The sequence below is a fragment of the Juglans microcarpa x Juglans regia genome, chromosome 2S (assembly GCF_004785595.1).
Source record: "Juglans microcarpa x Juglans regia isolate MS1-56 chromosome 2S, Jm3101_v1.0, whole genome shotgun sequence".
In the NCBI taxonomy this organism is placed as follows: Eukaryota; Viridiplantae; Streptophyta; class Magnoliopsida; order Fagales; family Juglandaceae; genus Juglans; species Juglans microcarpa x Juglans regia.
The window spans coordinates 33,709,518-33,722,455 of record NC_054597.1 but is presented as its reverse complement, the minus strand read 5'-3'; the positions used below and the strand labels follow the sequence as shown (position 1 = coordinate 33,722,455).

The 12,938-nt window shown below is 41.3% G+C and overlaps 1 protein-coding gene across 1 annotated transcript; it reads right to left on the bottom strand.

Annotated features, from left to right (window-relative positions):
• Nucleotides 1-218: 218 nt before the first annotated feature.
• Nucleotides 219-8,509, bottom strand: LOC121253589 (sulfofructose kinase). Its single transcript, XM_041153585.1, has 12 exons — nucleotides 8,345-8,509; nucleotides 8,179-8,268; nucleotides 7,654-7,731; nucleotides 7,429-7,503; nucleotides 5,460-5,512; nucleotides 4,483-4,633; nucleotides 3,861-3,962; nucleotides 3,198-3,324; nucleotides 2,947-3,044; nucleotides 1,445-1,583; nucleotides 583-635; nucleotides 219-492 (listed from the first exon to the last, which is right to left on the bottom strand). The coding sequence occupies exons 1-12, from the start codon at nucleotides 8,507-8,509 to the stop codon at nucleotides 400-402; spliced, it is 1,224 nt and encodes a 407-aa protein (XP_041009519.1). The 3' UTR covers nucleotides 219-399.
• Between the last annotated feature and the right edge of the window lie 4,429 nt (nucleotides 8,510-12,938).

Genomic DNA, 12,938 nt, shown 5'->3' with positions numbered 1-12,938 from the left:
CTTGCAAAGAAGTAGAGAGACCATCAAGTCATCAACCGAGAAGGGGATGCTGTACTGAGAAGTGTGGATTAGTTGATATTAAAAAAATGATAGGATGATCTAATATTGCTTCATTTGCTCCAATGGCCGAAAAGATCACATCTTTTAAACAATGACATTGCTGTTGAAGGAATTAAGCATGTGTGGCATCCTTTTACTAAAATAGTGAAATGATCAAAGATAAAAGAAAATCAGAAATAATATAAACAAAATGTTTATTTATTTTTTAAAAAAAAGACAACCAAAAACAAGTGTATGAATAAACATAAAACATAAAACATAAAAAGTCCATCTTGCATGTTGAATCCCATGCTACTCGTTTACGTTGCTGAAGATGTGACCCTCACTTTGGCATGGACTTCAACAACTCTGATGTAAAAACGATGCCAGGCGTGGATCCGAGCGGAGTGGAAGACCAGTTCGAGCTCCCAAAGCTCTACAGTTTGCTGCTGCCTGCCATCAGAATGACAGAGGTCAAACAATTCTCCTTGATGATAGCTTTAGATTTCAGTTCATTTGCCCCTTGGAAATAAGTCTACTTACCACTTGAGCAGCAAATGGCAACATTGTTTCTGGCTGCATGTTGGAACATAAAGCTACAAGGTGTAATTGAAGAATTATGAAACTCATCAATGTTTCCCTCAATCAAAATTATACAAAAGACAGCAGCCCCGAAGCTTTGCAAGTGATGGATCAACTGGCAAAAGAATTTTGAAGCGTAATTGTGTAACATACATGCCAAGGACGATAACCAAACTTGGTTAATGAGATGCCATGAAAAAAATTGCCAAAAAACAAGGGGCATAAAGTTCCTAAGAGAGGATGATGGAAAAAAACAGAATTTGCCAAGGCGTCAACTTTAAGTTTATCCAGTCAAAAGTCAGGACCAGGTATTTGAATAGGGTGATGCAAAGGCCTGAATTGTCAGAAAAAACAGAATCAACCTGAATGCCAAAATGCACTAAAGTCCCAAGACGTGGACAACTTATTCAATTCAGGAGGAATGTATCCACACTCGTATACAATTGATTCTACATTTATAAACATAACTATCAACAGACTCCTGCTCTCAGCCTTGCCTGACCTCCTAACTAGATCAAACTGATGTTGCCTTCTATTCATCCGAGTGCTAGCATAGTTTATTCTCAAACATCAGGTCATAGATTGGTTAGGATTAAAAACAGAATTAGCAACTTTACAGATGAAAAACATGTATTGATGATCACTTGGGCATTGAAAATGAAATGATATGATCTTCAGAGACAGTGATCTGCGCATACCTTCGTTGGAAAGCTACAGAATCAGAATCGACAAGCAAAATTACAAAGCACTTGCAAACACAAGCATAGAGATACAGAGATCGAGCCCACAGAAAAAGAGATTTTGGTTGAATGGTTGCACACACCATAAACAACAGCTCCAATAAATGCATCCCCAGCACCAGTTGTATCAATAAGTTCTGATGGCGGTATCTTCTCAGCTGTTCCAAGAAATAACCTCCCACATACTGTAGCTATGCCATTTGCTCTCAATCTTGTCACTGGCTGTGCAAGTAAAACGAAAAAGAAGAGTAAATCCTTACCATATGTGGACGCCATCAGTTAATTCTATGCTGCTGGGATTCTATATGACTAACAAGCAACTATTTACAACATTATCAGAATTTCAGGGTAATTAAATAAGAACTATACATGAATTATATACAACTATGCCATCCTCAGTTCCCCAAAACATGTGTCTTTCAATCTGGAACTGTAACGCCCCAATGGAATGCCCAAACCACATGACCTATACTCCAAAATGACTAATCAATGATGTAATTGGAGCCCCATTAAAACCTTATAAAGAGCAAGAACTTCTCCTTTCCAAGCAATGTGGGATCTCATACACTACCTACTCTTATCCATATCATATGGGGTATCACAATCTACCCCCCTTAAATTCTCGACGTCCTCGTTGGGCCTGTCCATTGTAGGTGGCAAGGCTCAAGTTCCACATTTCTGGTTGGGATAGGCTCTAATACCATTTGTAACGCTCCAATGAAATGTCCAAATCACATGACCTATACTCCAAAAGAACTAGTCAATGATGCGATTGGAGCCCCGTTGGAAACTTATAAAGAGCAAAAACTTTTCCTTCCCAAATAATGTGGGATTTCATCTACCATCTACCCTTATTCATATCATATGGGGTATCACAGGAACATACTAGATATTATTTGATATATTATATAGTTCCAGCGATGGGTAAATTCAAGCATTTGTTTAGGTTGTCAATCTGAACAGAATAGATACTAATTCAGAAGTCAATTGTTTGGTTATTTAAATATGTAAAGATGTAATTAGGCCAAATTAAACAGTAATGACTAAGGGTGGACCATTGTATGTGCAATGGGGAGAGTCTTGAGAGCAGTTACTGCATGCAAAGTGCTATTGAAAATTTGGAAGTTAGGGCCATAACCAATCTCCGTTGCAAGGGCCTGCTTTAGTGGGACAAACACCAGGTAATGGCCAATTTCAGATGGTATGACTTCAAACAATAAGAGAGAATCTATCTATCAGTAGTCAATCAAGCTGTATCATCTTTAATAACCATGTTACAGAAAGAGGCATCCTGTGACACGGGAAATTTCGTCAACTGCATATTGACACATGAAATATAGCAAGTGCCACATGACTTATGTATGTGGAACATGTTCTGTACCAAGGTGAATTGCCTTTGAATTTCTCACTAACACTATCTAAAATTTCTCAAAACCAACCAAGATTAATTGCTGAATTTCATGCTACTCAACTGTGCCTTTCTCCCACAATAGACTACAGCAAAACCATTACAAGGTCAAAAGTAACCAATCCTCTATAGAAAGAGAGAGGATAGATTTTTTAGGTTCATTGGGAAGTATACTACCGATGATATGCATGTTGGGATGGCCAGACTTTCGTCCTTTTGCTGCTTTAATGATTCTAATAAGATTTCTACGTCAATTTCTTCTGTCTGCAGACCCTCTGCCAGAAATAAGTGTTAGAATGAAAACCCTGTACGTGCTTAAAGCATATCAAACAAAAGAAAATTTTGCAATTCCAAGAAAGTATCTGACCCTAAAGCTTGCACATCATTTTCATCATTGACACTAGAAAGATGGGTGATTCATTCATTACCATCGTCGCTTCTCTCAAGCATTATGCATCCTTCTTCACCCAAGGTCACAATCACAAACTTGATATTTGGCAATCTCAAAAGAATGGAAACAAGTGCACTTGGAACAGATGGTGCCTCTGTCCATGCCTGCCACACCCAAGAAATCAATGTTTGCCCATTTTTCAGATATATCAAGCCTTTATAATCAGTTAAACCTTAGGGACACAAGAATCTTTCAATTTCTAAAACTGAAATGAGGACCAAATGTTTTTACAAATGTGATCAAATATAATCAAATCATAATAATCACTTCGAGATGAAACTTCGACGCAAAATATTTGAACTGTGATGGATAGATGAATAGATATATAAAATTAGATTGCATGAGAAATTCATCAACGATGCATAAAGTACATATTCCAAAAACAGATTCATGATCAGGGCTGCTTTCTACATAAAATGTGTATATGGCCAAAAGAATCTATATATCAAATATCTTTTTTCCTCAAAAAAATGGAAGCCTAGAAACTTAGTGGATATTTTAGTTTGAGAAACAAATAATGAATTAGACACGCCATGCTCATACAAATCAACATCTATGCAAACCAAGTAATTTGCTCATGAGAAGACTCGCCAATTATGGCCTACTACCCATACTCATTCATGGAGAATAGTCAACTTGCCTGTGGAAATTTTGCTGAGCATATGGCATAATCAGCTAATTTCAGGAGATTTTCCCTTAGCCTTTCTGCATCAATTAAGATGGGTATCCTCTTGCGAACTGCCTGAAGGAAGAATATACTAGTTACTTCCCCATTCTTCAATATTACTTTTTACTGACTTTTGTCCAAGATGGAAAGCCAGAATGAGAAGATTTCAAGATGCCAGATAATGGGCATTCAACCTAATTAACAGAATCACAGACAAAAAATAGATGAAGACTTAAACATATTGGAGGAGGATTTGGGGAAAATGTGATATGACTGACTCTAAGTAATTTTTGTAATTTAGCATTCAGGAATGACTCATCAATCACAGAATTTTGTTAGGAAGAGCACAGAGAGATTGATGGATGCCTATAACAAAATGAGAGGAACAACAAAAGGGCACTATCATTTAGTTCAAAACTATGCAACGATCAAAGAAAAAAATATTATTTTCTTGCTTCAATTTGTATTTTATCATGAGGATAATCTTTCTTAATTCTATCTACCTCAAGCAGCAGAATCACAGTTACCCTGAAGACTAGGAGTGAAGTACCTAGGGTGATCCGGTCTCATGGGTGGATATCGTAATGAATATTACCTCTTGTGCAAGAATTAAAGCAGTTTCATGCAATCTTCCATCAGAATAGACAATTCTCGCACCATCTAATGCAGTTAATAAACTTGCTCGGGAAAGTTCATCTGGTTTCATCGGAGGATATCCTGGGGTGTGGATACAAGTACGAGTTTTCCTGAAAATATCAGTCAAATGTAATCAACTGGCAATGAAATATCCAAAACAGCCTCAGTAATGTTCACTTGTTTTATTTATTCAATCATAAATTCTAAATCATGAAATAGGATTTCAGCAAATGAAGCCATATCTTTTATATAACATCAAACTCATTTTGATGTCAAAACACTGCCCAGGGAAATTCTTGTCCTGTAACTACAATAGTCAGACATTCTAGGCATTACCAAGATTCAACAGGGTAGCTATTAAGTTGCCCAAAGATCAAGAGTCATGTTTCATGATGTAATATAAAGAGGAAAATAGATCATACTTTATAAAAATGGCTTATTTGACGTAGCTGGAAACTACACATGGAAAGTAAATGTACTAATACTTTGTCACTGGAAGGTCAAGTTTTCCCGAATTGGGAATGCTTGAATACATCAAAAGGCATCAAACAGAGAGAAGAATTAGAGTGGACATTTCTCAAATATAGTACATCCGTAACATTTTTTTTCTGATCTGTCATTGTCAAGAATTTTCTTTCAGAAATATAGGCAGGAATAATGGAAAAATTAACATAATCCATTCACATTACATCCGATTTAAAGAATTTAAGGATAGTAGATTAGATCCATTATGTCATGTTGTGAAGGAGAAATTTGTTTCAGGGAAATCCTTGAACCTAGGTAAAGTTTGTCAGGAATATTGGCAAATTTGATATAATACATTCACATTACATCTGATTTAAAGGATTTACAGTTCCCAACACCATGGCATTTTTAATCTTGAAAAAGGGGGTTTTCGTTTTGAGAGAGAAAGAAAGTATAGACAAGGGCCCTCACATTTGGTTGTCAACAATAATATAGGTAAATGGTGTATTACCCTCCTTGGAAACCTGTAAATAAAACAAATCGAGTCAAAAGATGATTAAGTAATTATGTAAGATCACATGGTGGAACAGTGTTACTTGTCATGGTCAAATTCCAGAAGAAAAATGTAATAGACATAAAGATATAGAATCAAGGATATTGGCTACATTCGAGTGAAATGGAAATTAGTTAGTCACTTCTTTTCAAGGATTTACCTGCTTGAGATATTGCACTTTACTCTCGAAGTATACCAACAAGAAATTAACATGAATAGTGAATGACAAAACTAGGGTAGTTCGTATAATATTCAACCCTAGTCTGAAGGATGAGAGTCTACAAACCTAATGCAAACTCTAATGAATTAAGTTCTCAATCTTTTCTCCACTTATTCTTGGCAGTTTCAGCAGGATTTTTTTTTTTAATTCAATATCAACACCAGTACAGGCAGTTTACTTCAGACATGCTAAACCCCAAGTCCATGCTGCTTGAGATTTTTCATTTGGTCTGGGTAGTGTTCACTTAGCACTGATGATCAATAAGATTTAAAAGGAATTGAACTCAAAAAATTATAAAGATATTTTTCTTTTTTTTTTTATAAGTAAATAAATTCTATTAATCAAAGAATAAGCAAAGAGATAAGGAAATCATGAAAATCTAAGCCATTAAAGTCTACTGCCATGGCCCAATTACAAAGAGTTCTAAGAAATAAAAATTTCAATTCCTCCATCGTTCTCTCTTTGTCCTCGAACGTCCTTTCATTACGCTCCTGCCACAAACACCACATGATGCATATAGGGATCATCTTCCACACAGCCTTAATCTGTCAAACACCTCTCATGTTTGTCCAACTGGCCAAAAACGCCACAACTGTCTCAGGCATAACCCAAGCCAATTCTACTCTTCCAAGAACCTCATTCCATAACCCTCTAGCTAACTCACAATGTAGTAGAAGATGGTCCACTGATTCACCCCCCTTCGTACACATGCAACACCAATCAACGATGATCAACCCACGTTTTCTCAAATTATCTGTAGTAAGAATCTTACCCAATGCAGCAGTCCACACAAAAAACGCTGCTTTGGGTGGCGCCTTATGTCTCCAAAGCTTCCTCCATGGGAACTGAGTGTAAGGCTCTTGAGTGATGGACTTATAGAAAGAGCTAACCGAAAAGGAACCTTTAGCTGCAAGTATCCACCACAGTCTATCATGTGCATTGCTTGGGTTTATGGAATACAAAAGGCTATAGAAGGCTTCAAAACTGCTAACTTCCCAATCTTGTGCATCCCTACTAAAATGGATGTTCCACTGAATTTGCTCCCCCAATCTCTCCATGACTTCCGTAACTGAAACATCTTTATCACTTGTAACCCGGAACAATAAGGGAAATGTATCTTTTAGAGCGCCATTGCCACACCAAGTATCATACCAGAATTTAATTCTAGTTCCTTCACCAAGGTGAAGTCTAGTGTGCCAAGAAAACACTTCTCACCCTCTTCTTATATGTTTCCACAACCCCACTCCATATGCTCCTCTCACTTCTTTTTTGAAAAGATATTTAAGCAAGCAAACGCGGGGAGTGGGAAGAGATATGACCAATAAAAGCATTAAAGCCCCATGCATTAAACCGAAAATAGATGCATGTTATCTATTATGTTGAAAACAGATGCATGTTAAGTTGTTAACCATAATTGCGATACCAAGAGACAAAACCATTGGTATCATATCATAAAACTTCGAAACTTCAAGAAATATAGCTGCAAGTTTTTGTAATAGAGTAATGGAAACAATGGATTGATACTTAAAATGAAGAGAAATTTGAGCATCTACAGTTACTAAACAGAAGAGAATATTAACCAATAGTTTGCCAATCACCAGTTGAATATATATCCACATAATCCCATATAGTCACATTTTTATCATAGTTTGTCATCTGAAGCTTACCACGAAAAAGGAAGTATCCACACCATCAGCTTCGAGCTCGTCCAAAATATGCCTACCTTGAGTGTCATCTGCAACCTAGTGATTTGAAACTACAAACATGTAAAAAATTAAAATATAAATTATAATAATATTCAGTCTGATGAGATTGAAACCTTGGAAAATTGAAACGTTTAACAGGAGATACTAATGCGTAAAACAAGAGAACATGCTAGGGATAATTGAAACCTTGGAAATTAGCCTTGGATTTAAGCCCAAACGAGCCATACAGGTTAATGCATTTGCGGCGTTTCCACCCCCTTGAACCTGAAAAATCAATCATCCAAACATAATGATAATATCTTCAATGTTGCAGAAGCAGCAATCATTTGCCAGGTCTGATATTATGAATGCAATAGTCTGTAAAATGCATGGGTATACGTAAATTGTATAAATAATGCTATGAACCTAATAAGAGGGCCGAAATTTATCCTAATACACCTAACTTTGAGAAAAGAGTACCTAACTTGAGCTAAGAGATCCAAATTCATATAATTAAAATTGACTCAAGCAAGGGTTTTAAGTACTTGCAAGATCAGTATTTCGCGAGACCTCAGTATCGATGTCGAGAAAAGAAACATTATCTCAAAACTGCGTTCAGAAAACTATATATATTCCGGAAAAATCCAATATTTCGGCGTCATAACGGACGACGAATATATAAATATACATATGCCAAAGGGAAAAAATAAGTAGAAAAGGAAAAATAAAAACCTTCAAGCTCGTGGTTCTGATCTTTTCGTCGGGCTGAGGATACGCCGCCACTGCCGCCAAGTAATCAACGACCGCAATTCCACATCCCACCTGCTTACGTAAAGCTTCAGTTTAAGTTATATCTATAGATATAAGATACATGTATATATGAGACAGAAGAACGCACAACGATGCGGTTTTCAGGCGGAGGAAGAGAATCGGATGCCATTTTGACCCTGAGATTTCTGCAGATACACACACATAAATAAATGGAGAGAGAGCGAGAGAGAGCAAAGAAGATTCCTGATGCTGTAAAAATCATACAACACGCCAAAAGGAGAGAAATAATCATTTTCGATCTACTGAGTAGACTGGGTCTTGATTGGTATTGTTTGGTACTCTGGTAGTATTTTAGTACGGTTGTACGATAGAGATGCATATATCCATGGCGATAAATGGAAAATAAGTATAAAGAAAGTAAGAGTAAAAAACACATAAATTTACGTGATTCGGCATGTCGTCTACGTCTACGGAAGTTTAGGGAGTGGAGTTTCCACTATAATATACTTATTTACAGTCACTCGCAGTCGCTCACATCTCACTATACAAAAAGAGTCGGAGATCCATTTGTTGGAGAAGAAATCCCTTTGGAGCACTCCTTTTCCAAGGTTGAAGAAGAAGAGGAAGAAGTTGAAGTCGGGAGTGTGTCCTGATCATCTGGCCGAAGGCTTTTTATCTATCTTTTTGTTGTGTGTGTCATCCTGCATTGATGGGACCGAACTCCTTTGCGTGTGTCAGCTCTCCTTTTTCCCATGTCCTCTGACAACCTCCCATACCTCTGAACAATCCCTACCTCCTGTCGCCTCTTGTCCCTTCTTGTCCCTTAGCTCCTGACCAGGTGGGCTGGGCTTGGTCTTTGGGCCCAAGTGTTTTATCCCTCCACAAGAAAACAAAATAATCTGCTTGTATTAAGTAATAAATGCCTGCATGGGTGAATTTAGGCGGAGAGTATTTGACAGCGTACGATGTGAGCGCGGAGCTCAAATATGGCAGGAGACCGGCTCAACCACGTACTGTGCAAGCGCGAAGCTCGGATGTTTATTTGTAAAGTGTATGTTTGTTTGATGCCTTCGTTTCCAATTTTTTGTTAGTGTTGAAGTTTGTGTGAAGTAACCCACATAAAGTGGTCAGAGGGCCTACCGACCCCCTGGGTCCACTTTAGGTAGTTGCCAAGCCTATTAGCTCATTCCCAAAGGTAACCCGCACTAGCCGGTTGTGGAGCTTAGAGGCCTGTTAACTCTAAAGGCTCATTCCCAAAGGTAACCCACTGGCAGCGGTTATGCATCACGATGAGTCTAGAGACTCGGCTTGTAGCATGAAGGGGCAGAGCTCGAGAGGCCCTAACCTTTAGCCAATGCATCGCGGCCATCCAAGGGACTGGGCTTGTAGTGCACGAAGGTCAGCAAGTCAAGAGACTTATGTCCGACTGGCTATGAAGGGGAAACCTTGAGAGGCTTTGGCCCTTAGTCAATGCATCGCGACCATGCATTGCACGAAGATTGTCGAGTCAAGTGACTCGTGTCTGATTAGCTATGAAAGGGCAAAGCTCAAGAAGCCTTGGCCCTTAGCCTATGCATCGTGGCCAACCAAGGGATTGTGCTTGTGGTGCACGAAGGTCGGCAAGTCAAGAGGCTTGTGTCCTACTGGCTGAGAAGGAGAAAGCTCAAGAGGCTTTGGCCTTTGGCCCTTAGCCAATGCATCGTGACCATTTGTTGCACGAAGGTCAGCCAATCAAGTGGCTCGTTCCGACTAGCTATGAAGGGGCAAAGCTCGGGAGGCCTTGGCTCTTAACCAATGCATCGTGGCCAGCCGAGGGATTGGGCTTGTGGTGCACGAAAGTTGGCAAGTCAAGGGGCTTGTGTCTGAATGGTTGTGAAGGAGCAGAGCTCGGGAGGCACTGACCCTTAGCCAACGAATTGTGGCCAGCCGAGGGATTGGGCTTGTGGCACGAAGCGCTTGTCCATGCTGAATTACTATATCAAAGCGCAACGAAGGTTAGAGATGTTTCACTACTAAGGCTAAACTAAAATAGTCCATATGTGCCCACTGAGTAAAGTATGGATGTGTCCGCTAGGGAAAGTTCGTGCATGCCCATTGGTCTGGAGCATGCCCACTAGCTGAGTCTGGGTGAGCTTGCTAGAAGATTCCACTGGGAGAGCCCGATGGGAAAGTCTGAGTGAGCCCGCTGGGAGAGCCTGGGTGAGCCCTTTGGGAGAGTTCGAGTGAACCCCCAGAAGAGTCCGGGTGAGCCTACTGGGGGAGCCCGGATGAGCCTGCTGGGAGAGCTTGAGTCTTGCCCAAGCACCATAGGTGACTGGTCCAAACTGAGTCATGCCGAATCCTGTGTATGTGGGGCATCGTCCAAGCTATGCAAGTGAAGAGTTGTCGAATCCAGCGTGAAAAAGCAGTGCATGGAAATTGGATGAGGTACCAAGTCCAGTGCAAGTCGGGAAGCTGCCGAGCCGATTTGAGCTCCATGCATGCTTGGTCTGAGTTGGTGAGTGTTTTGTCCAAGTAATAAAGGCCTTGTCGAGTTTGTGAACTGAAGGGAGTCCCTACTAGTGAGCTACCAAATCCCTTGCCATTAGTGAGCTGTCAAGTGGCTCCAAGGTGCTGTCGACCGACACCACTCTGCTGAGGTGGAGCTCGGTTGCTTAGTTCCTGAGTCATGTGAGTTATGTCCAAGTCCTGTAGAATGAATCCCGAGTTGTGAGTCCTATGTCGAGCAGGTGAATTTTCCAAGCGATGCATCTCGTGCCAATAGGGTCTTTCCTGTGCTGAACCTTCCGAACTAACCTAAGCCATGCTCCCATGCAGGCAACTTTCCCCTGCAGATGATTTGAACAGTGTTTCCGAGTGGAGGAATCCAGAGTCATGCTTCCCGCGTGGAGTAATTTCGGGGCTAAGGAGGTGTCTTGCAGTGGTACCAAGGTGATGCTGAGCTAAGCGAGTGGTGTCCAAGCGGTGGGGGGCTCGGTCTGTGGGGTTAAGAGCCTCACTAGGTTGGTGATCCGATGGGAGTGCTTGGGTGCAGGATTTTCGAGCTGTGGGGTGGCATCAAGTTGTGGAGGAGGAGCTCGGTTGCTAGACTACCGAGGCGAGTGGCAAAGGAGGAGGGTATGTTCGCTGCTGGGAGGTGGTCGCCGAGTTGAGGTGGAGCTAGTCAAGGGTAGCCCTACTACTGGGTCATTGTGCATGCTTGTTGCGGGAGAGGGAGCCACCCCGTGTTTGCCATGGCAGTCGGGGCACCACCTCTTAGGTGGCAAAAGGTGTTGGCGATCCAAGTGGTGGTCGCCGACAGAACACAATGCACACAACATGCGCCAACATGCACGGCTTGCACGGCCAACGGCCGCTGCTGGTCGACTTGGGTGCTTGGGAACCACCCTATGGGTAGCAGACTACACCGGCGAGACACCAGGTGGTTGCAGGTAGCCTAACCAGGAGTTGGCGGGGCTGGGCTTTCGTGTTTTCCTCCACACGGGAGGCTGCGCATGTGGCTATCCCAGCAGAGCTATCACCACACGGAGGGTCGGCCGGCGATGCAACGTCTTCTACAGACGATGTCGGCGTGTGGACTCCGGCACCCTCTCCCGTTATGTCACGGCTAGGCTGTGGAGCCAGAAACTGCCGGCGGTCTGAGCGATGACCTTCGGCACGGCACCACGAGCTCTGGGCGCACTTGAGGCCGTGCACCATGCATGCATGCACGGTGAACATGCATGGAACTGTGCACATGGGGTGCAGTACTTGTGTGCTATTGTGCACTTAAGTGCACAGTGTTTGCTCACTAGTGTCCAGAGAGTGTGACTTTTGCACGACCAGTCCTTACCGTGCACTTACTTTTTGCATAATGCATTAAAGTGAACTGGGTGCAATGGTGAAGAGCTTTGTTCCTCACCTGCCTCATTTTCTACAACAGCATTTTTCGTAAATGTAAAAATTTTAAAAGCTAAGAATACTTATCTGAGAGGACATTATCTGTTCGTCCAGCAATTATTCAGCTTGTCGGGAAATCGTCTTTCTCCCACCTTTAGCAAAAAAAAGAAATCAGATCACATAGATGGTGTCATTGTTGATGCTGTAAAAATCGCACAACAGGGCCTTGATCGGTGTTGTTTGAGTCCCCCGACAGTGTTCCGGTACAGCTGCATGATGACGATGCATACATATATGGCGATGAATGAAAAATAAGTGCAAAGAAAGTAAGAGTAAGGGACACACAGATTTACGTGATTCAGCATGTCGCCTACGTCCACGGGGGTTTGGAGAGGGGAGTTTCCACTATAATGTATTTTTTTACAGTCATTTACAGTCTCTCGCATCTCATTATACAAAAAGAGCCAGAGATCCATTTGTTGGAGAAGAAATCCCTCTGGAAGGCTCTTTTTCCAGGGTTGAAAAAGAAGGGGAAGAAGTTAAGGTCGAGAGTGTGTCCTAGTCATCTGGTTGAAGGCTTTTTATCTATCTCATTGTTGCGTGTGCCAGCCTGCAGTGATGGGACCGGACCCCTTTGTGTGTGTCAGCTCCCCTTTTTCCCATCTCCTCTAACAGCCTCTCATACCTCCTATCAGCCCCTACCTCCTGACCCCTCTGATAGCCCCTACCTCCTGTCCCCTCGTGTCCCCTAGCTCCTAACCAGGTGGGCTGGGTCTAGTGTTTTATCCCTCCACAAAGATAACATAAAAAGTAAGGCAAAGATAAATGTACAAATATAAAAA